General features: G+C 39.8%; 1 protein-coding gene across 1 annotated transcript in view; it reads left to right on the top strand.

Moving 5' to 3' along the window:
• DBH (dopamine beta-hydroxylase) overlaps positions 1-26,814 on the top strand; it is a gene marked incomplete at its 5' end in the record, with an annotated part of 140,893 nt that overhangs the window by 45,851 nt on the left and 68,228 nt on the right. The window contains 2 exons of the mRNA XM_082263605.1: positions 16,193-16,336; positions 18,781-18,819. Of these exons, the coding sequence (XP_082119731.1) occupies positions 16,193-16,336; positions 18,781-18,819 (183 nt within the window). The remainder of the gene's footprint in view (positions 1-16,192; positions 16,337-18,780; positions 18,820-26,814) is intronic.

Here is a 26,814-nt window from a genome sequence, read left to right as displayed (position 1 = left end):
TATTTTTCAGAGTCTCATGAATATAGATTAATACATGTTGTGAAATGGGAAAGGGACATTTTATAAGTGTAGGGTTACGTGGAGGTGAACCAGGGACACAAAATTTGCAGTTAAATTAAACTTTCTTGCCATATTTGACATAGGTAAAAAAGGAAAAAATAATTATAAAAACATCTCTTTATTGGGTATCTACAATAAATGTCATAATTTAAGCTTTTGAAAGACCAAGGGTCCATTCACACTTGTGCAGACAATATCATATGTGTGTTTTCACATATTAAGGTGTTCTACAGTAAGGGAGCCCAATAATTTAGGTTGAATGGGCTAGCAGCACACCTCATTGCTTCATATTGATACATGTGTGGCCTTGATAGGATCCGTACCTTACAGGACAAGTTCACCTTTGGGAACATGTTACATGTTACTGCTGCAGTCACTCCCTGCTGCTCTCTCTTTTTGTGACAGCAGTACGGGGAGAGGTTCCCCAAACTAGCTGTTACTTTTTGAAAATAGCTCGGCCACAGTTCATAGAGAGCATGGCCCTGCGGGGTTCCACCCACGCTGTTGTGCCACTGATTCAAAGATCCCTGTGAATCAATGAACCCACAACCTTTGCAGCTATCGGCTTGTAGTTCTCAATGAACCACCACAGCCCTGTTGAGTGCTGTGGTAGTTCATTGATTCTTCCTGTCAGTGCAAATCTGCCTGCCTGTATGATGTACAGGGCAGACAGCTTACTCTGATAGTCTGCTGGAGACCTGCATGGCTTCAGCAATCTGCTGATCGCTCGTGCAATGCTTTAACGGCTCCTAAACCAAAAAAATAATAAATGCACATTTTTTTACCTGCAAAAAAATGTGCAATTATTATTTCTTGTTAAAAGGTGAATGTATCCTTTGGAGACTGCTGTTCTGAATTTTATTTACAGAATTCTGACTTTGAAACTTTCAATCTCAAAATTCTGACTTTATTCATAAGTTTCTGAATTATCATTGTGTATGAATTCGGAGATAATAAAGTGAGATTTCTGAGGTTTTCTCAGAATTCTAACTTTCAAACATAGAGTTTTAACTTATGATTTTTAAACACTAAACTCTGATTTTAATCTCAGAATTGTTACTTTTAAACACAGGATTCTGACTTTGAAGACAGAATCTAGATTTTAAAAGTCAGATTTTGTTTCATAAATGTATTCTAGGATGCCATCTGATTCTTGTTGGATTTACCTACTAAAGTACCCATTGAAAGTACATCCTAGTGCTCGTACTTTTATGAATTAGAGTACCAGCGCACTGCAGAGGCGAAATGATGATGATATGTGTCTTCCACATATGTTTGCAAATGCATGCAGGTGACATGCCTGCTTTTGTTAGTCTTAGCAGCAATTTTATTTGACCCTCTTTACTGGACACTCTGTGTGGCAGAGCTAAGTGCTAAGCAGCTGCTTTGTTTTGTCATACATCGGGTTAACTCCCCCCCCCCTCCCCCCACACTACCTGCAGCAGATCCAAACAAGTCGCATATTTACGCCAATGCGAGCTGACAGGGAATACTTGGCGGATGATTGCAGTTCTTGCTCATGAAACACAAGCGGTGATGAATCTTTGATATGTATTCATGCCGGGACATAGCAGATCTGTTTGTTGTTTGATGGCTTTGACTTATCTCTTTATTGAAACAGAAAACTTTCCCTGTAACAATTAATTGCAGAGTCAGACATAGTGTGTTGTTGTCACGCAGAAGTAAATGCACTTGAAAGTATTGTAGGGTTTAAAGGAAACTCTGTTCCAGTTTGACAAAATAATTAAAGATATTTTTTGATCCAGGAACCAAGAACTTTGCCTAACAGTTTTAGGTCCACATTCAGTAAGTAAATTAGACATAACTGTTCTGGGTAAGATGTCATGTACCTTTGGGAATTACAGTTATACCATAGCTATGTGCACCCGTAAGCAGGAAAGGTAGAGACAGGCTCCTTTTTTAAGAAGCATTGAAGAGAAGAGTCAAGTGCGGTACTGAAAGCAAGGAATATTTTTAAAATAAAAACCTGAGAAACCACCTGACAAAAGTGTTTTTGATGGTTTTGGTGATTTATTAGCTAGGGAAAACTCAGATTCTGAAATGTCTTGATTGATGGTCTCATGGACATTATTAGAAAGAACAGGTAGCCACATATGTTGGAAAAAATTGTTTGGCTCTGTCAGTAGAAAAGGGGAAAGAGTTGCTTTTTAAGGAAGAGAGTAAATCAGCAAAAATGTAAACAATTTTTGAGGGATTAAAAGTAAGGTCACCATTTCTAGTTTACAGTTGGATAGGGAAGGAGGGCCTCCAATGGCATTAAGCCTCTTGGGCAACATGAGACCAGATTTATTTGCACAAGAATACAATTTATGCCTAGACCAGGCATAAGTTTCACACAGATGCGTTTTAGAGGGCCTATGTTGAGATTTCCATACATATTTCTCTGGTGCTAACAAGTGTGACAGTTCCTAAATCCTCTGTTCCACTAAGCTTTCTGAGCAAATCCTTTTAGATTAGTTGTCCCTAAATGGTGGCCTTGTGGGCCTCCCAGAGTACTTGGGGAAGATACCAAGCCAAAATTATCTGACAAATAGGTTTGGATATGAGATTGAAGCTTGAGAGAACTATCATGTGTCATGAGAGGGGAATCATTCAATCTCCAGCTAAAAACCGTTAGACCATTAGATAGTCCAATATATCTATCCAAGGGTAGTTACTGTACTGGCAAAAAAACATCAGTTCTGCAAAAGCTACTTTACAGTAGAAAGTAAAATCCTTGGTTATGGGGTGCAGTTCATGCAAAACATATGTAGCACCCTCCAAGGTAGGTACTAGGTAAAATATAGTGGCCCTTGTCTGCTTATCAGCAGGACCATGTTTTGTTCAGCTAGGTTGTCATGGTTCCCAGGTGTGGCTGTTGAGACTGGGGAGTCTCCCCACTGTGTCCCAATGAGGACTCTCATTGGACAGTGGAGGAAACCCGGCCAATGGCACACCCAGGCTTGTATCTATCCCAGGAGGGCAGATTATGCCACACAGCATTCTGGGAGGGGGTATAAGTTTGAGGTGAGCACATGACGCAGGGTCTTTGGTGGGAAGCAGAGTCCCAGGAGAGAGGTGACTGCTGTCTCTCCTTCTGTCAGCAAGCAGTGTAAAGGACTTTTGAGCTAACCAGAGTGTCAGTCTTCAGTTCTCTGACAGAAAATCAGTATTTACAAGCACCAGCAAGCGTTGGTCGGCATTCAGCCGGCGTCAAGCCAGCACTTAAAGGCATTTTTCTTCAAGTGTCCCAATCTGTACCTAGTTGAGCCAGAGGAGTATCCCACTCATTCCCTTCTCCCATCCCCATAAAAAATAAACAAAAACAACCAAAGATGCTGGACTGTTCATTGTCTCAGATCTCACACTTGGGAAATCAGCTTAAATGTGCTGTTGGTGTTAACGGTAACCATGGCAGACCCACATCAGGCCCAATGCCTGGAAATATTGCTACACATACACAAGACCAGATGTCTGAAGATTCTTGGAAGGAATTAGAAGTTGGGCCTACTCCCAGATGGTATTGCCAGTTGAGGGCTTAATTTAGAGCTATGTACGAGTACCCCAACAAAAAAGGTGTCCCCTTCCTATGTTGAGAAATGACCTTGAAAAGATGGTAAAATAATTAAGTCTTAAATCAGGGGCATAGTAAGTATCAAGGTCACTCCATGGCCATACAGTTGTCCCTGTAAAACTAAATTTCTCCCTCTGGGACCCTCTATCTCCAGATAGCAGAAGAAAAGGAGATTGTGTCAGAAGGGTATCAGGACCCCTCTGACCTTTTCCAGTGCACATGCTACATATGCTAAAGATAGATCATACACTTTAAAAAAAATCTCTCAGAGAAGGAGGTGAAAAATCTGGTGTCTGGTAAGTAAACATTATCCAACTTTGGACATTTAAAAATAATAAAAGGCTTTGATTCTCTTTGCAGGGGAATTTAATCCCTTCTTTTTTCTGGGCAAATACCAACTATTCCTAATCCCTGAATAATAGTGAGAAATGCAACACTAGCCACGCACAAATCAAATTAACCAAAATGTCATAACATATGTGTTTTTAAACAGTGCATATATAATCCAACAATTGATAGTGATTAGTGGTAAGTATGAGAAGATAAAATCAACGTGACTGAATCAACAAAAAATAGTCCATAACCACTTTAAAGTCCAAAACATTATATATAGTAGTGATAATTTAGATGATCCAGTGAGATTCCAGTGACTACTGAATGAGGAAACACCCAGAAGATCCACCACCTCTGTGATCCACTCCCCTCAGATAAGCAACTCACCCCCACTTATTGCCCTCCACTCTCATGGGTCGGGCTAGCAGCGCTAAAAATATTCCACCACGGCAATTAGGATATCAGCAACCATAGATCCCTGGTTGTTGGGCAACCTCTTTTCAGCTCATTGCATGTAAAAAAAGAACAGAACAGAAGAGCCTCTCTAGTGCAGTACCGTAAAACCACTTTATTACAATAAAATCCACTGAATTGCACGTACATGTATAATACTTGTCAGGCGCATCAATCATATATTAGCAAAATAAGAGGGGATTGGGGTGCTCACTCCGGTCCTGATGCCGTAGCGTTGTGATACTGGAACCAGAGGGACAACTCTGCTCACCTGACCGATCCTCCAGGAACGCCGTGTGGCCGCGCCACTGATGCGTTTTGTCACTTCCTGACTTTGTCGAAGGGGGTGGCCACACGTTCTGACTGCCGGACTTATCACTACTCACAGCGTCCAATCCGGACGCAACCTCACCTGAGCTCATTAACACCGGATGCCGCAAGAGTGTCGGACAGTATTACACACATGTCCGTCTGTGCTATTAATCCTTTCCGAAGCCATGTGCCCCACAAATGCCAAAAGCACAAATAAAATAAAGGCATTACTGAAACTCCACCACTACCTTAAATACATATGATGATGGAATATTGCACCCCAATGCAAAAGGTGCATAAAAAAGTATATATAAAATACAAATAAAGTAAAAATCAATAAAATATTTTTAACGGAAGAAGAAGTGTTCTACAATGGTTGGTCTGATTGTTTCTAATAATTACTAATAAAACAATTCAGACCAAGTTCTGTGTTCATACCTACTGGTTCTAAAGTATTTAGCAAATATATCCACTTTGTTTCACACTGAGAAATATCTCTCACTCTATTGGACTCCCTCCAATTTGGGGGGACCCTCTCGACACCCCAAAATTGTAGGCCCCTCGGGTCCTTCTGGTGTGCCATCCTAAAGTGTTCTGAAACGCTGTGATACCTAAAACCTTTTTTTATGTTCTGAACATGTTCGCCCACTCTCACTTTTAAAGTTCTTTTCGTCTGTCCTATATACATACGATTACAGGGACAGGTCAGGGCGTACACCACATGTGTGGTGTCACATGTAATGAACTGTTTAATGCTAAATACTTTTCCATTATAAGATGATGAAAACAATGATCTATTTTTTACATTATTTGGAGCGTTTTGACAAGCTTTGCATTTCCCACCGGCTTTAAATTCTTTTCTATCCGAAAAGAATGTGGCCGAAGGAGGGTCTAATATTTTTTTCACTACTCGTTGACCAAAGCTAGGTGCTCTCCTGTATATAAAAGATGGAACTTGAGGTAGGATGGGTCCCAAGACCCTATCCATGCCTAATATGTGCCAGTGTTGCTGAAAGACACTTTCTACCTCCCTGTATTGGCTATAAAAGTCAGATAGAAACGAAAATCTCTCATCCTATTTTCTAGACACTGGCTTCTTGGTATCTGGAGGACCTTCTGTATCTCACGGTCAATGACCTGTTCTTTATACCCTTTTAGTAGGAATCGGTCCTTCAACACTCGAGATTGTTCCAAATAGTCACTATCAAAAGTACAGTTCCTTCAAACTCGCATTAGTTGGCCTCTAGGTATATTTTTAAGCCATACGGGATGGTGTCCGCTATTTATGGATAGATAACTATTTCTATCAGTAGGCTTGAAGTATACCCTGGTCGCAAAACCATCATTGAACCTAAAAATTATCACATCCAAAAATTGGATACTATCTTCATGACTCTTAAAGTCCAAATATTATATCACTCGTATTGCTGTTCAATTTGATCATGAAATCCTCTAGACTTGCTTTAGAACCTTGTCATATAAAGACGGTATCGTCTATGAACCTTTTATAGTATAATAATTCTGTTTTTTGTGTTTCATAGACAAATTTATCCTCCCATTCCGCCATGAAAAGAATTGCTAGGCTGGGAGCAAACTTTGCTCCCATCGCAACTCCTTTTATTTGACTAAAGAATTCCCCTTGGTATCAAAAGAAATTACGCGCAAGGCAAAAATCCATGGCCCTGCACAAAAACACTTTATTGGAATGGGGATATCCTCCCTTCTACTTAAAGCCCAATTCAGGGCAAGTAATGTGTCATCATGCTGTATAATAGTATACAGTGATGACACATCAGCTGTTACTAAGAAAATGGGAGTCTGTCCTGATACTTTTATTGTTTCTAGAGAATTTAACATATCCTTTGTATCTTTCAAAAAGGATTTTGTTGCTACAACACTAGGTTGGAGGAATTTATTGAGGTATTCACACACCCTCGCTTTTACCGACCCTATCCCATTTACGATGGGTCTAGGGGGTGGGTTCTTTTCGTCTTTATGTATTTTCGGCAAAGTGTATATAATTGGAATTCTACAGGTACTGGGTAATAAATATTTATTTATTTTTTGTTTAACACATGCATTTTATAACCATAGTCCACAAGGGCTTTTAGCTCTTTTTTGAACATACCAGTAGGATCCTTCCTTAATCTTTGATAAGTGGAAGTATCCTCCAACATATTTTTCAAATGATTATGGTAGTAATCACGGTCAAGGATCACTACCCCTCCCCCTTTATCGACGGGTCTTATGATAATTTCTTTCTTAACCTCTAGGCTCTTGAGGCCCTCATTTATATGTTGATGGTTGTTTTTCATTTTCAGTTGTAACCCTTCAAGATCTTTTTACACCAACTGTTTAAATGTTTCAATCTGGTGATTATTACTCATAGGGGGATTGAATAGGGATTTATTCCTTAAGCCGCTATGTATTGTGTTTGGGACAGAATTTGAATTACGAATGGATGTGATAGGGTTGTTCAAATAATATTTCTTCAAATTCAACTGATGGATGTACTTATGTTGAATTTGTTTACAGGGCGTTTAGGAGCACATTTTAGCCCTTGGTGCAGAATATGCAGTTCCTTATTATTCAATTCAACGTTACTTAAATTTAAGATACCTTGACTCAGTACTCTTGCCTGCGTTTTTTTGTGTTGAATTTTTCTCCCTGCTCGGCATCCTCTCCTTGGTTTCTGTTTTAACCCATCACCTCTCTTTCTCCGTGTTGTCTGTACACCCGGGGATGATTGCGACCTCTGCCTCTCCCCGTTCCTCTTCCTAAAAAAGGGGGCCTATATGATGAGGGTGTATCGAAGCTATCCTCGTCATAGTCTTCTAGTGGACCATATTGGTTGTAGGTGGGAATATCCCTATACCTCCAGTCATCAGATCCTTCTAATTGGTATTGGGAATATTCAGATTCCCTGTTGTGAGGATGGGGGGGGGGGGGTTCATTGGCCGACCTTGATTCTGGGGCCTAAAATTCCCCCTGTTTCCCCTAGCCCTTGTTGATTGGCTATATTGATTAGATACCTGAGTCCCTCTCATTGGACCTTGGTTCCTAATCCTTGGAGTCTTTTGATGGTTTGAAGCTACAGAAGTATAATTACTATTTGGTGTGTCGATCCCTCTATTACTCTTACTTGTGGCTGGACTGGAGTCCTAGGTCCACCTATTTTGCATGTGACAGTATTCCCAGTATCAACATCCCTATTGGCGTCACTTATCAGCACCACATGTTGCCAATTATAGATTTTATTACTTCTAAAGTCTTCTAAGTCTCTATTGAATTTTTTTACTTTTTTCTTTTGCGTCTCCTTATCAACCTTATCAAGTCTTCTTGTCAAAGACTCATTATATTCTTTCAATTCAGGTTTATCTTGAAACGCCTCCTATTTTTGTTTTAATTCATTAATTTTATTGGTAATATTTTCCATCTTCTTCTTTTTCCACTTTAAAATAAGTGTTTGGAGTTCCAAACCTGCCTTATTAAAAAAAATTGAACCCATTCATTGATAGATTCTTGATCATTTAGACCATCTTGGGGCATAACATCCCATCTCAAACACCTTAAATACATATCAATGGTGGATATGTCCCACCATGTTTTCACTTGTTTTTCAAGGGTGAAGGATAATGCTTTCAGGGTGCCTGACACATCTTCTGACAGTTGTGAAGGATTGGAATGTGTAAATATTCAGATATTCAAATCAATTTGTCTAGTACTCAAAAATGTTATTGCATGTTTTATAAGCAGCAATATGGATAGAGGGAAAGCTGCAAGAGTATTGTTTAAAATATATTCAAACATGTAAAGGTGAAAAATGTAGTAGGCTCTTGCACTTAAAGACTGATCCTACTCCCACCTTGTGACAATGTGCAGCAAATTAATATATATAAATTTTGAATAATAGTGAGAAATGCAACACTAGCCGCGCACAAATCAAATAAACCAAAATGTCATAACATATGTGTTGATAAACAATGCATATATAATCCAACAATTGATAGTGATTAGTGGTAAGTATGAGAAGATAAAATCAACGTGACTGTGACTGAATCAACAAAAAATAGTCCATAACCACTTTAAAGACCAAAAAATGATATATAGTAGTGATAATTTGGATGATCCAGTGAGATTCCAGTGCCTACTGAATGAGGAAACACCCAGAAGATCCACCACCTCTGTGATCCACTCATCTCAGATAAGCAACTCACCCCCACTTATTGCCCTCCACTCTCGTGGGTCGGGCTAGCAGCGCTAAAAATATTCCACCACGGCAATCAGGATATTAGCAACCATAGATCCCTTGTTTGTTGGGCAACCTCTTTTCCGCTTATTGCATGTAAAAAAAAGAACAGAACGGAAGAGCCCCTCTAGTGCGGTACCGTAAAACCACTTTATTACAATAAAATCCACTGAATTGCACGTACATAGTTACATATTTACATAGTTACATAGTTACATAGTTAGTCAGGTTGAAAAAAGACACCAAGTCCAACCATAAAAAAAAAAAAAAAAAAATAGTATTGAAAACCCTACCATAAAATCCCATATACAAAGTCCTATACCCGCTGTTGATCCAGAGGAGGGCGAAAATAAACCCCAGCAAAGCATGATCCAATTTGCTACAGCAGGGAAAAAAAATTCCTTCCTGATCCCCCGAGAGGCAAAATGGATATTCCCTGGATCAACTTTACCTAAAAAAAATTTTAGTACCCATTTATATTATGTACACCTAGGAAAGAATCCAGGCCATTTTTAAAGCAATCTAGTGAGCTAGCCAGAACCACCTCTGGAGGGAGTCTATTCCACATTTTCACAGCTCTTATGGTGAAGAAACCTTTCCGTATTTGGAGACAAAATCTGTTTTCCTCTACACGTAGAGAGAGTCCTCTGTGTTGACCTTAAAGTGAACAACTCAAACCCAAGTTCACTATATGGACCCCTTATGTCTTTATACATGTTGATCATATCCCCCTTATTCTCATGAGAGAATAAATTCAGTTCCTCTAATCTTTTCTCATAGCTGAGGTCCTCCATGCCTTTTATCAGTTTGGTTGCCCTTCTCTGCACTTTCTCCAGTTCCCCAATATCCTTTTTAATAACTGATGCCCAAAACTGAACTGCATATTCCAGATGAGGTCCTACTAATGATTTGTATAGGGGCAAAATTATATATCTCTCTCTGGAGTTCATGCCTCTGTTAATACAAGAAAGGACTTTGCTTGATTTGGAAACAGCAGCTTGGCATTGCATGATATTATTAAGCATATGATCTACCAGAACACCCAGATCCTTCTCCGCTATGGATTCCCCCAGTTATACTCCACCTAGTATGTATGATGCATGCATATTCTTAGCCCCCAAGTGCATAACTTTACACTTATCAACATTAAACCTCATTTGCCACATAGTTGCCCAATGAAACAGTGCATTGAGGTCAGATTGTAAGTTGTAGACATCCTGTAAAGAAGTTATTCCACTGCAAAGCTTGCTGTCATCTGCAAAGACTGAAATGGTACTTTTAATCCCAGACCCTATATCATTTATAAAGATATTAAAAAGTAAGGGTCCCAACACTGAACCTTGGGGTACACCACTGATAACTTTAGACCATTCAGAGTAAGAATCATTAACCACTACTCTCTGAATTCTGTCTTTTAGCCAATTTTCTATCCAATTACAAACCGATCTTTCCAAGCCTGTAGACTTTACCTTACACATTATCTGTGTGTTCGGAACTGTGTCAAACGCTTTTGCAAAATCCAAGTATACTACGTCCACAGCCCCCCCCCCCCCCTCTGTCCAAGGTTTTACTTACCTCCTCATAAAAAGAAATCAGATTTGTTTGACAACTTCTGTCTCTCATGAATCCATGCTGTCTGTTGCTTAAAATATTTATTTTCCAGCAAGAAAGAGCTCATCTATGTGGTTTTTTATTAAACTCTCCAATATCTTCCCGACTATAGAAGTTAGACTAAAGAAAAAGTACATATTGAGCGCTGCTGAGTGTGATTTATGCTGGACATGTCTGTTTTATTATTTATTACATTATATTTTTAATCTGTCGTTCATTTTGAATTTTTGTGTCCCTGATTTCCTTTTTACACATTCTGTTATATTCTTTGTAACAATTAAACAATGATAGTGTTTTTCTCATTTTTATATTTTTTAAAAGCTCTTTTCTTTTTATCTATAGCTTAGAAATTACAGCGCTCAATTCTTTTAGGATGCGTGGGTGGATGCCATCTGGTCCAGGCGCTTTATCCACCCTTATTCTGTCTAAATATTTCTGGACCATATCACTTTTGATCCATTGTGGATCATTTGGGGCTGTGTCAATGCCGTCCTCATTATGGTCATGAGCTCCCCCATGCTCCTTTGTATATACAGAGCTAAAGAAAGTATTTAATAAATTTGCCTTCTCTTTGTCCCCAGTCACCCACTCCTTGTTATTCTGTAAAGGGCCTACATGCTCAGACCTAACCGTTTTACTGTTAATATATTTGAAGAATTTTTTGGGGTTTGTCCTACTATCTTTTGCAATCTGTAGTTCTTCTGGTGAGAGCAGAGGTGGTCCGGATAGTCAAGGGTTCAAGCAACCAATGCTTACAGGCGCTTTAATACGCTATTTCTGGTGAGTGCCCACTCTTAAGGGGTCACTGATGGTGTGGTGAAGGTTAAGACCGAATCTATGATCTTTGAGCACCGGGAACACCGTATCAATAAGGAATAACGTGTTTACCTTTTATAGAGACTGTTTTTGCGGTATAATACTTTTATATGAGGACTATATGATCATGATATGCAGAGGACATATTGAGCGCTGCTGAGTGTGATTTATGCTGGACATGTCTGTTTTAGTATTTATTACATTATATTTTTAATCTGTCGTTCATTTTGAATTTTTGTGTCCCTGATTTCCTTTTTACACATTCTGTTATATTCTTTGTAACAATTAAACAATGATAGTGTTTTTCTCATTTTTATATTTTTTAAAAGCTCTTTTCTTTTTATCAATAGCTTTTTTAAATTTTGCTGTGAGCCACATAGGTTTTATTTTTAGCCTTTTAAACGTATTACCCATGGGAATATACTTTGCAGTGAGTTTGCATAAAGTATTTTTGAAAAGTTCCCATTTCTGTTCTGTGTTCATCGATGCCAATATTCCCTCCCAGTCAAAATCCTGGAGAGCAGCCCTCATCCTTTGCTCTCTTAAAGTTAAGTGTTTTTGTATTTCCTGTATGCGTTTTTTGCTTACAGCTAACATTAAATTAAATCATATTATGGTCACTGCTACCCAGATGTTCTTTTATATGAACATTGTTAATAAGCTCTGCATTGTTTGAGATTACCAGGTCCAACAGAGCATCATTTCTAGTGGGGGCCTCAATAAACTGCACCATAAAATTGTCTTGTAATAGGTTTATACATTTGTGCCCTTTAACTGTTCCAGCAGTGCCATTACTCCAGTCAATGTCTGGGTAGTTAAAATCCCCCATTATTAACACTGTCCCAGCCCTTGCAGCCCTTTCTATCTGTGCCAGGAGCTGAGTCTCAACCTCCTCATTAATACTGGGAGGTCTATAACAAACTCCAATGAAAATCTTTGTTTTACGCACACCCATGTACATTTTGATCCATGCTGCTTCAGATTCAGCACACTCTCCATCAACTAGGTCATCTTTCGCACTCACTTTGAGATCACTTCTCACATAGAAACAAACACCACCACCCCTCCGTTTTACCCTGTCTTTCCGAAAGAGAGCATAGCCAGGAATATGAATACCCCAGTCATGTGAAGAATGAAGCCAAGATTCAGCAATACCAATTAAATCATAGTTCTCCTTGTGCACCAGAGCTTCCAACTCACCAATTTTGCTTGGCAGACTTCTGGCATTGGTGAACAAACACTTTAAATCATTGTCCCATTTTGCACACTTATTTTGCACGTACATGTATAATACTTGTCAGGCGCATCAATCATATATTAGCAAAATAAGAGGGGATTGGGGTGCTCACGCCGGTCCTGACGCCGTAGCGTTGTGATACTGGAACCAGAAGTATGAAGTATGATTATATCCGGCTGGCATTTGCGGGGCACATGGCTTCGGAAGGGTTAATAGCACAGACAGACATGTGTGTAATACTGTCCGACACTATTGCGGCATCCGGTGTTAATGAGCTCAGGTGAGGTTGCATCCTGATTGGACGCTGTGAGTAGTGATAAGTCCGGCAGTCAGAACGTGTGGCCACCCCCTTCGACAAAGTCAGGAAGTGACGAAACGCATCAGTGGAGGATCGGTCGGGTGAGCGGAGGTTTCCCTCTGGCTCCAGTATCACAACGCTACGGCGTCAGGACCGGAGTGAGCACCCCCAATCCCCTCTTATTTTGCTAATATACGATTGATGCGCCTGACAAGTATTATACATGTACGTGCAATTCAGTGGATTTTATTGTAATAAAGTGTTTTTTACGGTACTGCACTAGAGGGGCTCTTCTGTTCTTTTTTTACATGCAATAAGCGGAAAATAGATTGCCCAACAACCAGGGATCTATGGTTGCTGATATCCTGATTGCCGTGGTGGAATATTTTTAGCGCTGCTAGCCCGACCCACGAGAGTGGAGGGCAATAAGTGGGGGTGAGTTGCTTATCTGAGGGGAGTGGATCACAGAGGTAGTGGATCTTCTGGATGTTTCCTCTTTCAGTAGGCACTAGAAATCTCACTGGATCATCTAAATTATCACTACTATATATAATTTTTTGGACTTTAAAGTGGTTATGGACTATTTTTTGTTGATTCATTCACAGTCACGTTGATTTTATCTTCTCATACTTACCACTAATCACTATCAATTGTTTGATTATATATTGATTGTTTATCAACACATATGTTATGACATTTTGGTTTATTTGATTTGTGCGCGGCTAGTATTGCATTTCTCACTATTATTCACAATTTATATATATTAAGTTGCTGCACAAATATATATATTTACTTATTCTTTCCACTTTGTCACAAGGTGGGATTAGGATCAGTCTTTAAGCGCGAGAGCCTACTACATTTATTCCTAATCCCTAATACAATCTGTAAACACAATGTTGATATATAGTTCTATAGGACTTTAGCTATATCTATAAACTCTATCACTACTTACTATACAATAGATTATATATTTTCTATTTTAGTATTGATGAAGTTTATAGATATTACAAATGCCCTATAGGGTTGTATATCAAAACTCTGTTTAAAACTCTTTACATCCAGACATCCAAACTTTACCGTGACACATTGCTTTCAAGGTAAACTGGAAGTGAGCATGAATTATTCACACCAGCTGAGCAGTGTGGCTTTCAGAGGCAGAATTCTCATCTCCTGCTGTGGACTGGAGTGTCAGTGACGTGTCACTAATTTGCTACTATACTGACACCTGGGGACTGCCATGCTCTCGGCCTGGATTCTTCTCTATTTACGCACTACATTGTTATACGCTAAGAGATCCGCCTGACTCGTAAAACCTGGGACCTGCAGTTTGGCCAACTCCTTGCTACAAAATACAGACATTAAGCCGATCCATTTGCACTGGATGACAGAAACTCATTCTGGTTTGGAAAGAAGGATAGGCTTAAAAAGAGGTTCCCGATTTAAAGATTACCAGTCAAGATTCAGCTTCTACAAGAATCCAAATATTTGGTCTAAAGTTAATATAAATGTGTAGCTAAAAGTGAGAGCTGAGGTCGGACACTTGATGTAGTCAGTTTCCTGATCTTTTGTTGATAACAAGAACTTTTTATGTTTGGGATAAATGTAAAACACTGTATGGCTCAGCTCTGTGATTTGATTCCATTGTGTAAACTCATGAGCTGGGAGGCAGCATATGTAATCAACATGAGATAAGGAGGTTAACAAAACAATAAATACCAAACCTTAGGGGGTTTAACAGTATTGCCTATCATATCAGTCTCCAGAATCATCCTCAAACGAGGTAAGGGGCAAGTAAAAAAAAAAAAATAACTAAAGCTGGTCATACATGGTGCAAATATTTTTCCTGCAACTACGAGTCACAGGAAAGAAATTTGCATGATTCCCATATTAACACAGACAGTGCTGACAGGGAAATCAGCAATTGTCTTTCCCCGGTGGGGGGCAAGGGTGGGCGGTGGCAGAAGTCATCCCTTCTGGGAGAAGGCTATAGCAACCACTAGCAATAATCGTAGGAGAATCCTGCAGGCTGGTTGTACCCAAATTGATCAATCAATCAACATAGTACATTCAGCCTGCCCTTTAACGATTCGAATTCCGGCCGATTCCTGATGAACAGGCCAAGATTCGAACCATGTATGGCTGAACTAAGCCTGAATATTACAATAATTTAAGAATGACTACTGAAGTATTGGGGTGATTGGGGTGTCTTTTTAATTCTTTTAGATATACACATAAAATGAATCACTAACCAGTATATTTCTATAGATACGTGTCAGTGTTTCAAAATCCTGTTTCTTTTCAAAGTTTGAAAGATACATTGTTTATTTTTAATTATTTATTTCATTCATTTTTGTACAGCTAGAAAATAGTAACAACTAGAAAACAGCAAGTGGATTGTCTTGGCTAGTAGATTGTGCTGAGTCCTTTAGTTCTGCAATAGCTGGGTAGTTGCTGGTGGATGTTTTAAAACTGAGGCTTTACAAACAACCAAATTCTTTTGCTGGAATGAAAGCTTCCATATCCTTCCCCATTTCCTTGATCGGCCCACCTTGTCCGTTCAAGCGGAAACAACATTTAAATGAAGCAGGGAGGCATTAATTATTGAGCAGCATAGGGAAAACACAAATTTTATTTTTTTCCTCTGCTTTAAGGTTATAATTACAGTCAGGTGTTTGAAGCAGAATGACATGTTTGCTGCAGACGGTTTGAAAACTGGATGAATCGCAACAAGTTTCATTTGGGGATCCTTGAGTAAAAGTTAACCTGTTGGATTCCCAATGAACATAACTGGAAATGTAACATGTCACCTAACCTGACCCTGAGACTCTATATAATATGGTGCCAGCTTAATGTAGAAACACTTAGTGACTGTATCAGTATGATACTAAGTGGTTAGCACATTTGCAGAATTGTAGTCCTGGTTTGAATTCCGACTTGGCTGGCTTTTTTTTATATATTCCATGTTTGTTGGTTGAACTGGATACTTGCTATCTTACTCTGTGCAGCTTAAAGCCTAACCCCTAGCTAAAAAATGCTGTTTCAATAAAGCAAGGAAGGGTCAGTTTAGTTTTTGTTCTCTCAGTTTCCATAGGGGAGATTTCCCCTCACTTACTGTATGGCTCCAGAGATAGAAGGGAAAATCTCACCAACAGGGATACAGACAACAGTAACAACATGTTTAAGGGAAGGGTTAAAATATATGTCAGGTTTTTTATTGTATTTAACAATGGCTTCCAATTTTAATTGCAGGCACTTCCTCCAGATGGAATTCACATATTTGCTTCTCAGCTCCACACACACCTAACTGGACGAACAGTGACCACCGTAATTGTCCGGGATGGCAAAGAAGTTGGGATTGTCAATATAGATAAACATTTCAGTCCACATTTTCAGGTAAGAACTGTTTCTATTGCCTCAACGACTACAGAAGAAGTGAGGGAACTCTCCCTAAGGTAAGCCATAAATGATGTGATTTTCTTTCCTGCAACCATAGTCAGTGTTGATGGGGGATTCCCTCTTGCAGCACTATTGTGTACTGCTGGCGTGGAGCCTTCCCTGTTGGGGGAACACAATGATTACTGCTAGTGGCTGTAACCACCGGCAGTAATTGAATGCAAAAATACAGACATACTGGTTGTACTAAAGTCGAGCAATGGATGCAAATTTTAGGGCATCTTGCTGAGTGGATAGTAGGTTTGGGAGCAGTCCTCTTACTAACCAGCACACTTGGAAAATGTCTTCCATAAATGGGGGAGGGGGGAGCACAGCTGGGAGGGGCATAGGCATGCCACCATCAAGTCCTGTGGGGTATAGTTTTAGTCCTGCTGTGTTTGTATCTAAAGATAGACCAGAAATGACTAATGCATTTGATCCACTGCATCTGTCTGGCATTTTTGGCCACTACGGGGGCCCTGAGCTCTGCCTATGTCACTAAGGATGATTTGGCTGTAGCATTGGCAGGCCTGGAAGGAAAGATTGCTGGTTCAGCTCCATGTCAAAGGGCAGTAAGAAGCAGGAGAGGTCCCTTTTTCCAGATCCCCATCTGGCTGTAGAGGAGGATTGAGTGGATGTTGAAGAAGAGATGGTCAGAATAAAAGTTGAGGAAGGTCAGACTGTGGAGTCTACCTCTGAGGACTCCAAGCCTGAGGAAGCTCAGGGGCTTTCTTCTTTCTTTTACTCAGAGAGTGCTAGTACAATCCCTTTCTGAGATGATTAGTTTTTACTTCAGGTCAACTCCAGTTGGGTCATCATCATTCAAAATATTCTTTGGGACCTTCTTTTAATCCTCAGTCGCAAGGTGAAAACGCTTTGAGGTCCCACCCCTCTTTCTGGGGCTTCACTGCTTGCTACAAAACAGAGGTACTTCTGGTATGGGAATGGTTATATAGGTCAGGACTTCCTGTCTTTTTGTTTCTGCCAGTGCCCATTGAATCCAGGTAGTCAGGATTTATATCAAACAAATACAAAGAGATTTCCAAGCTTAAACCTACGAACCAGCCAGTGACCAACCGAATTGCCCTGTCTAACAATATGAGTTAAGAACAGGGGTTTAGTCTGCACACATTACATGCGTAAGCTACAGGCCCCGTCAAAGCACCCTGTTTTCTGTAGTCCCTAACTCTAACTTCAGTGAGTCTCCACAATGAGATTTAATGCATTTTGAACAGGCAGGTGGACTTGGAAGGAGCCCACCCCTTCTTAAAGGTACAGGGGCACACTGAACACCCAGCACATAACACTATGGCAGTTAAGATGTTAGTGCTTTACCTAGCCAATATAATCAAAATACAAACAAGTGGCCACTACCCCCACCTATGACTGGTCTTTGCAGCAAGGAGTACTGGACAAGTCGATTTGGTTGGTCGGTAAGTTTGAGCTTCGAAATTTCTTTGTATTTTTTTTACATATGTCGCCCTTCCAGTGCTCCCAGCAACAAAGACCAGTTATAGGTAGGGGCAGTGGCCACTTGTTTGTAGTCATGATTTAGGCTAAGTTCACATGTAGGCGTTTTGGGGCGTTTTTGGGGCATTTTTCTGCTCTAGGATCAGCTCAAAAAACGCCCAACAAGAAAAATCCTATTCATTTCAATGGCCCCTGTTCACATCTGAGCTTTTTGACGTTTTAAGCAAAAAAGGCTCAAAAAAGTACATGGGCTTCTTTTTGGACAGATTACAGGCGTTTTTATTTTTTTCCATTGGTCACTTGTCAACCTTAAAACGCCTGCACAAAAATGCCTGTAAAAACGCCTGTAAAACGCCCATAAAAACGCCTGAAAAAATGCAGAAAAAACGCCTGTAAATAGCAACGCCAAGATGTGAACGTAGCCTTATAGTCGGCTCTGTGTCCCATGATGTACTCCAAGAAAATGATTTTACAGATACAGTAAGTACAAAAATGTAATTTTTACCACTTTCAAATTCTGTAACAAGTAGATTATATGATCCATGTTGCCCCAATTTTCCATCTCTATGATAGCATAGTTTATCTTTTAACTAACAATGATTATGTGCACACGTGACACTTACTGAACGAGTGGTGTTATGGAATTTACATTCTAAATTTAAATCTTTATACCCTCAGAGGCAGCACATGGAATAGCATTATTAGAACAGGTGACAACATCTTTAGAAATGGTCTGAAGTTTGCGATAAACTGATTTGTCAGAGTTTAAAAGCAGGGGTTTGGAAAAAATGGTTAAAATAGGAGTTTTCTTCTAAGTTGAAAAAACAATGGCGGATAAAGATTATATACTACTCACTAACATTTCGCTGAACATTTTAAAATTCTGTTCACTGTGAATTCATTTGCCCTCACACATTTTATTTTACTGCCAACAGGAAATCAGGATGCTAAAGAAGCCCGCCCAAGTCTTGCCAGTAAGTCAGGCTCTATTGTGGTAAATTCTTTCATGCTGCTTTAAAAACAAATCACAAGGGGGATACAAAAAATTTGGAACAATACTTTTCTGAGTTGTTAAAATTACTGTATTTCACAAAAGTTGTAAGAAAGGTGACACTGGGCTGCCCGGTTCTCCCCTTGGACTACAGAATACCTCGAACTTGAGATATAAAATATAAGAAGCAACAGATTTGCAACCACAGTAATTAGGACACTATTGAAAATGTTCCTCCTATGTTATCAGCTCACTACATAAATTTAAAGGGTAACTCAACTTTCATGGGGAAAAAGCAAAAAAAAAATTAGATAGCATATACAATTGCAACACAAGTTATATTGCAATTGAATGTTATTAAAAATGACCTTTCCTTTTCAATCTGCAGCTCTGTAATTTTCTGTAAATGCAATGCAATATGGCTACCTGGAGGTATTCTGTACACTCAATGTGTACAGAACGCCCCCCAGAAACATAATTTCCTGCTTGTGTGATTGGCTTACTGATTTTCCCAGAAATTTGCACTAAAGTCAGATTTCAGGCATTCCTGCAACAAAAATGTCATTTTTGGTGAGATACTCACAGTGGGAAATCACATCTAAAGGGATGCAGACCCTGCAGTTTTCCTCATTACAGCCCTGCAGGTGCTGCAGCTGATTAAGGGTCCATTCACACTAGCGCGACTTGTCAGGCAAAAAAGAATCCCACCAGCAACAATAGGTCTCCCAGCAGCCAGCATTAAGAGACCCTTTACTCAATAGTAGATCCCTACCAGCAATGATTGCCCCAACCTCCCCAGCAACAAAATACCCAACCAGCAAAAATAGATTTCCCCAGCGACAATAGTTCCCCACCAGCAACAATGGATCTCAGCACACACCATGCTAGTACATACATTAAATGCTGGATATGCCAGAACTGTGTATATCTGGATTGCAGTATGCTGTAATACAAATGACCTTTTTAAAAGATAAAATATAGTGATTTGAACAGTTTTAAAAAAACATCTTTGTAAAAAAGTTCCTGGTTTTGAACAAAAGTATGCATTTTTTAGAGTATATAGTATATGTAATACCATGTCTGCTTTACTGATCTAACTGAAAACAGCTTACTACAAGTGTTAGCTAACATGCATGTAGGTGGGGTGCAGCGGCAATAACACACACAGTCCAAGTACGATGAAAGAACTAATAAATAAATGCAACAACAGTTCACAATAAACCCAGTGGAAAGCAAAGCCAACCCAACTGGAAACACTCACAGGTCCAACAGCATGTAGAGAGCAGGTTTCAGCAAAACTGACAGCATCTGTTAGGAGGGGCAGAATTCCACCTTGCCATCTCATGCCCAAATGGGAAGATGTCAAGAGAAGTTGCAAACCCTAGGTTTTCCATCCTCATCAGGTACCTTTCCCTGTCGCTAGTTCTGTCCCTACCAGGCAGGGTACGTGTCCCTACTCTCCCTACTGGCAAAATGTGCACCAAGCCTGAGAGCCAGGGCCTTAAATAGATTCTGCCTGATCCAACATGGCTGCTAGAGTCACATGGGATGGCAGCATCCAATGGGATAGCTTCCCCAGTGAACCCAGGAAACCTTAGAGGAACCATGTTCATCTTGACTTCCTCTCCAACTGCAATGCTGCTGCCTATGAGAGAAACCTACAGTGGAGAAATTAGACTGCATTGCCTACACGCATCTGTGCTAAAGCCAAAATGTCCTCTTAATTATTTGAGTTGTAAATAAGCATGTTTGTGTGACCAGTGCTTCTGGGACTGCAGCCTCGAGTCACAAGGTTTTACATACCCTCTTTCTCATATTCCAGTGCTGTGGGTAGAACTATAATGGGCTCAGCAGAAGGGTGGTTATTAAACCAGAAAACACACATAAAGTGAACCTGTGCTTTGCGCATGCATATTAAAATAACAGACTAACATTTTTGCATTTCTCCCTATTCTATATACACACACACACTTTCTCTTAGTTTCCAAGCGATTTTATTTCCTACAGGAGCAAAGGGTAAAAGCCTTGTGTAAGGCAGCTCCAATGAAATCACCAGTAAGTGCCAACCAGATTGGATCTTACACAGGGCCTTATGTTGGAGAAGTGAATGGAGAACTTTCACTCTTCCCTCACATGACTGCACTTGACCCCTGCTACTGGCCACCAGTGCTACTGGTTAGCGCTGCATCATAGAAGAGAGTCAACTGCTCCCTATACTTGCAATTACCTTCACTTTCACTCCAGTTGGGCAATTGGAGCAGTGGGAAAGAAAAGAAGGTGGTTATAAGTGGCAAAGGGTGGGCTTTTATGTAAAGCTGTAGCTTTGTCCTGCACAGCTTCACTTTAAACGCATCTCCATGGGTTTAGATTCAGGGACATTATAAAGATACAGAAAAGAGGCTGATAGAGAAGGAACCACATTTCGTTGAGCCGTATCAGATCTGCAAGAAAAAGTATTTGAACCCTTTGGAATGAAATGGATTTCTGCATAAATTGGTCATAAAATGTGATCTGATCATCATCTAAGTCACAACAATAGACAATCACAGTCTGCTTAAACTAATAACACACAAAGAATGAAATGTTGCCATGTTTTTATTGAACACACCATGGAAACATTCACAGTGCAGGTGGAAAAAGCATGTGAACCCCTAGACTAATGACATCTCCAAGAGCTAATTGGAGTGAGATGTCAGCCAACTGGACTCCAATCAATGAGATGAGATTAGAGGTGTTGGTTACAGCTGCCCTGCCCTATAAAAAACACACACCAGTTCTGGGTTTGCTTTTCACAAGAAGCATTGCCTGAGGTGAATGATGCCTCGCACAAAAGAGCTCTCAGAAGACCTATGAATAAGAACTGTTGACTTGCATAAAGCTGGAAAGGGTTATAAAAGTATCTCCAAAAGCCTTGCTGTTCATCAGTCCACAGTAAGACAGAGTTGAAGATATGGAAATCCCGAACACCCCAACTATTCCATCGTCAATGGAATCATCACTTGAAGAAGAAGAACTCAATGACGAACCTGAAACACCTATTCCCGAAACACCTCGAGTTCTTTCCTTCAGACCTAGTAGAGAATCTAGGGATATCCAACCCACACCGCCCAATAACAGATTTGTCCAAAACAGGGAGACAGCAAGAATAGATACCAGACCCTCCCCAGGAGCTAGGCCTAGGCCTTCTATATTGAGTACGCCTAATAACTATAGATTTCAGATACCCACACGAAACAGATACTCACCTCTGGACAGAAGAGACGATTTCAGTCCGATAAGGGACGATTATGAGAGAACACAATACAATGAACCAAGGAATTTTTTCCGGGGAGGTCCCCGCCCGAGACCACCATCGTACGGGCCCCAACAAACTCAAGGTTGGCATCGACCCCAAGGAAGACCCGGATGGAGGGGCCCCCAAGGATACAACAACTGGACCAACTATCATCCCCGGAATCGGAGACCCGCCCCACCCAGAGGAGGGGGAGGCTATCAAGGCACATGGAGAGGTCAACAGCAAGGAGGATACATGAGACCACAACACCAGAACCCATATTGGGAAGAAGGAGACGTACACGAGGAAAGAGGGGAGGCAAGAAGAAAAAGAAGACACAAATTTTAGGACACGGACATTGTTTTTAGACCTGACGAACTTTTTATTTTAGACCTTGGTCTTAAATTTGTGCCAAATAAAGAGTTAGACCCTTTTGAAGTTTTTATTGATTTACACAATTTTTTAAGAAAACTCAAGAGACACATTTTAGCTTAAAAGGCCCCACCCAAACCTCAGATGATTCTAATTTCAAACATTCAGGTCTAAGAAACAATTCCCTCTTCAACCCCAAAGTACCGGGTAGCGAATGTATTGGTGCATTCCAGAAGATGGTAGAATCAGACCTACGGAAAATTAAAATCAACAAGAAAAAGTTCAATTATATCCAACACACCATCAAACAACTTGAGAAGAAGAAAAACATAGTCATTAGACCTGCAGATAAGGGTGGAGGCCTAGTTATTTTAAAGAAAAGTGTTTATGAGGCTGAAATGCGGAATCTCTTACAGGTACCAGATACCTATAAGAATTTAAAAGGTAATCCCACTAAATTATATAAAAAGAAACTCAGAGATTACATAAGAAAGGGCAAGGATATTGGTATACTGAACAAAAAAGAGGCACAATACCTGCTGCCACAGGCAAGTAAGATACCAGTGGTATATTATTTGCCTAAAATCCACAAAGACGCCCAAAAACCCCCCGGTAGGCCTATCGTGAGCGGGGTAGATTAGTTGCTATCCCGACTCGGTGAATACCTAGATAGATATCTCCAACCTGTTGTAAAAAGAGGTAAATCTTATTTAAAGGATAGCTCAGAACTTATCAAGGCCCTTAAATCTACATCCATCTCAGACAATTGCCTTCTAGCCACGATAGACGCTAACTCACTATATACAAGCATCAATCAGGCTGATGGATTGACAGCAGTAAGAAAGGCTTTATACGAACAAAGTAAACTGAAACAGACGCAAATCGAGTACATTATGGAAGGCCTTGAACTAGCAATGTCTCACAATTTTTTTTGGTACAACCGAGAGTACTACTTGCAAACAAAAGGGGTGGCCATGGGAGCCAAGTACGCACCGAGCGTCGCAAATCTTTTAATGGACATGCTGGAAGAAAACGCTGTGTATGGCCAACCCCGCCCCGAACTAGTTTTTTATAGACGATATATCGATGATATCGTAATAATCTGGAATGGCACGGAAGACACCTTAAGAGAATTCTTCTCCACTCTTAACAATAACCCTTATGGGATAAAATTCACTGGCAACTGGAGTCAGGAACAAATCAACTTTTTAGATTTACTAATTTTTAAAGACCAACAGATTTTAAAGAGCAAAACCTTTTTTAAAAGTACCGACAGAAACGGGTACATACCTAATACAAGTTGCCACCACCCGAACTGGAAAGGGAACATTCCGAAGGGTCAGTTCATTTGCATGAAACACAATTGCGACAACCACGAAGATTATTTGGTACAATCTGAAATATTATTACAAAGATTTGTAGAGAAAGGATATAATAAAGAAACCCTACTTAAGACTAGAGAAATAGTCGGGAGAATGAATAGAGAAGACCTATTCACAAAACAGAACAACACACACAATAACAAAGGAGATACAGCTTTTATTACAGGGTTTCACAAGAACTTCAGAGACACTGAGCGTATCATTAAAAGATACTGGCCTATACTCAAATCAGATAGAACTTTATCCAAGTTGTTACCAAATAAACCTACATTTATTTATAGAAAAGCACCCTCTCTTCGCAACCAACTGGTGCACAATGTAATTGACCCTCCACGCCCAGTGAAAATGTTTCCAGATCTTAAGGGCTTCATCAGATGCAATAGATGTCTGCCCTGTAAGACTAATAGAAGGCAACCAAGGAAAACATTAAAATTTAAATCCCGTGCTAGTGGAGAAGAATTTAGTATTAACAAACTTATCACTTGCCATACAGATCACGTAACATATGTTGTAGAGTGCCCATGTCGGCTACAATATGTGGGCAGGACAACGAGGCCCCTATTTGTTAGAATTAGGGAACACATTAAAAATATACGTAAAGGTTTCCCAAAACATAGCCTATCCAGGCATTTCGCTGAAAAACACAATAAAGACCCTACGGGTCTCATCTTTTATGGGATTGATTCTATATCCACACATTGGCGAGGGGAGAACAAAAGGACAAAAATCTCCAAAAACGAAACGTCCTGGATATATAGGCTAAATACACTACAGCCTAAAGGCCTCAACTTAGACATCGATCTTAATTGTTTTATTTCTAATTTTTAATCCGGGATCTTTTATTACTTTGAGTTCACTTACGGGGTCTACCTACACTTTTAATAATTTTAAAATTCCTTTAAAAATAACTTTTAATATTGTATTTTTCCACTATGTGTATCTCTGTTATGGTTTTCTAGGGACACATATCACTATCACCCAATATTATTGCCTCTTTCGTGATCATTGAGTAATTAGGACAATAACTATATATCCACCCAATCCAAAACCCTTTAAGGAATATGGTTATTACTATTGCACATTATTGTCCTTTTTTCTGATTATCAATATATCGGGTTATCAGGACAATAACCAATAGATTATCCACCATATAATCTCTTCTATAAATATAGATATACACACTTAACATCACTCTAAAATTCAATATTAGACATTTTATATACAGGTAATCTATTCTACACCTCTGGCCCTTTTTAGTCCTTTACACAACTTCTATGCCTCACCTATTCCCATTGTAGTTACCAACAACTCACCAGCAGTTTGTTGAATAGCCACTAGATGGCCCTTCAATTTTATATACACAGTATTTTATACATACTCATATTCTTTCTTTTACACATACACCCCCTTTCCTTTTCTCAATTTGTTTTAATCTGCATTCCGAATAAAGTTTACATTGTGTTTTTAGTATTTAAATGTAAGATTTACATTATATATGTCTCCCTCCCAGATTACCTATATGCGGATAGCGGAGTATATAATAGATGACATTTTCAATCTTTTGTACAGGTTCGGGTAAATTTATAAGTATTGGGCTATCAAAATTATTAATATAGTTTTACATATATAGTTTTGGCACCTTTGCAGATTATCTGTATAAGAGTCAAGATAGCCGCCATATTCTTGGAGCCTATTACCCGGAGTTTTCCTCCGGGCTACGTTACCGCCTTCCGACCTGTTTACAATTGGTCGCTTAGCTACCGCATGTAGTTATAAGGGACTACAGCGGAAGTGAAGCGACGCTGCTGAGGACGTATTGATTACGAAACGCGTACGGCGTGTCGCGTCACTTCCGGTTGGGGAATCGAGATCGAGGCTTGGATTGCATACCGTTCCCGACTCGTACCCACGCTCATTTAACCTGCCTTTTATGTGAGTACCTCTCTATCTATGCACTAATAAACCTCAAAAAAGTCAAGGACTTTCTTGCACGTGCATGCTAGCACTTCATTTGTTTAGCACTTTATTTGAACATCACTGGAAATGTGCACTTTATAATGTTGGAATAATATTTGCACTTCATCACTTTATTGCATTACCACTTTATATGTTTACATTTTTTCTACATCAGTTGTGATAATATTTGCACTTGTCACTTTATCGTATTTTCACTCCATATGTTTACATCATACACTGATTTTCTATTTACCTAAGGCAGCGCCAATACCCATCTTCCACTCATATTACCTTTAGTCTCTGGACTAATATTCTGGGAGGCTGCAGCCTTACAATTATTTATATATTTTTCATTTTTTATCACACACTTGTATTTTATACTTTTACATCGCCATTTACACCTGCACTTTTTAGCTCTTTGCACATCCAAATAGAGACCTTTGCGCGGAGTTTATACCTTCCAGTAAGACAAATTGGCTACTCTCCCTAGGAGTGTCCGTCCTGTAAAGATGACTGCAAGAGCACAGCGAAGACTGCTCAAGTGAGGTGAAGAAGAATCCTAGAGTGTCAGCTAAAGACTTACAAAAGTCCCTGGAAAATGCTAACATCCCTGTTAGCGAATCTACAATACGTAAAACACTAAACAAGAATGGATTTCAGGGGAGGATACCACAGAGGAAGCCACTGCTGTCCAAACAAAACATTGCTGCACGTTTACAGTTTGCACAAGAGCATCTGGATGTTCCACAGCAGTACTGGCAAAATATTCTGTGGATAGATGAAACCAAAGTTGAGTTGTTTGGAAGAAACACACAACACTATGTGTGGCGAAAAAGAGGCACACCAACATCAAAACCTCATCCTAACTATGAAGTATGGTGGTGGGGGCATCATGGTTTGGGGCTGCTTTGCTGCGTCAGGGCCTGGACGGATTGCTATCATCGAAGGAAAAATGAATTCCCAAGTTTATCAAGACATTTTGCAGGAGAACTTA

Source organism: Pelophylax lessonae (genome assembly GCF_965119305.1).
Source record: "Pelophylax lessonae genome assembly, chromosome: 7".
NCBI lineage: Eukaryota > Metazoa > Chordata > Amphibia > Anura > Ranidae > Pelophylax > Pelophylax lessonae.
This window is presented reverse-complemented; position numbering and strand designations above follow the sequence as displayed.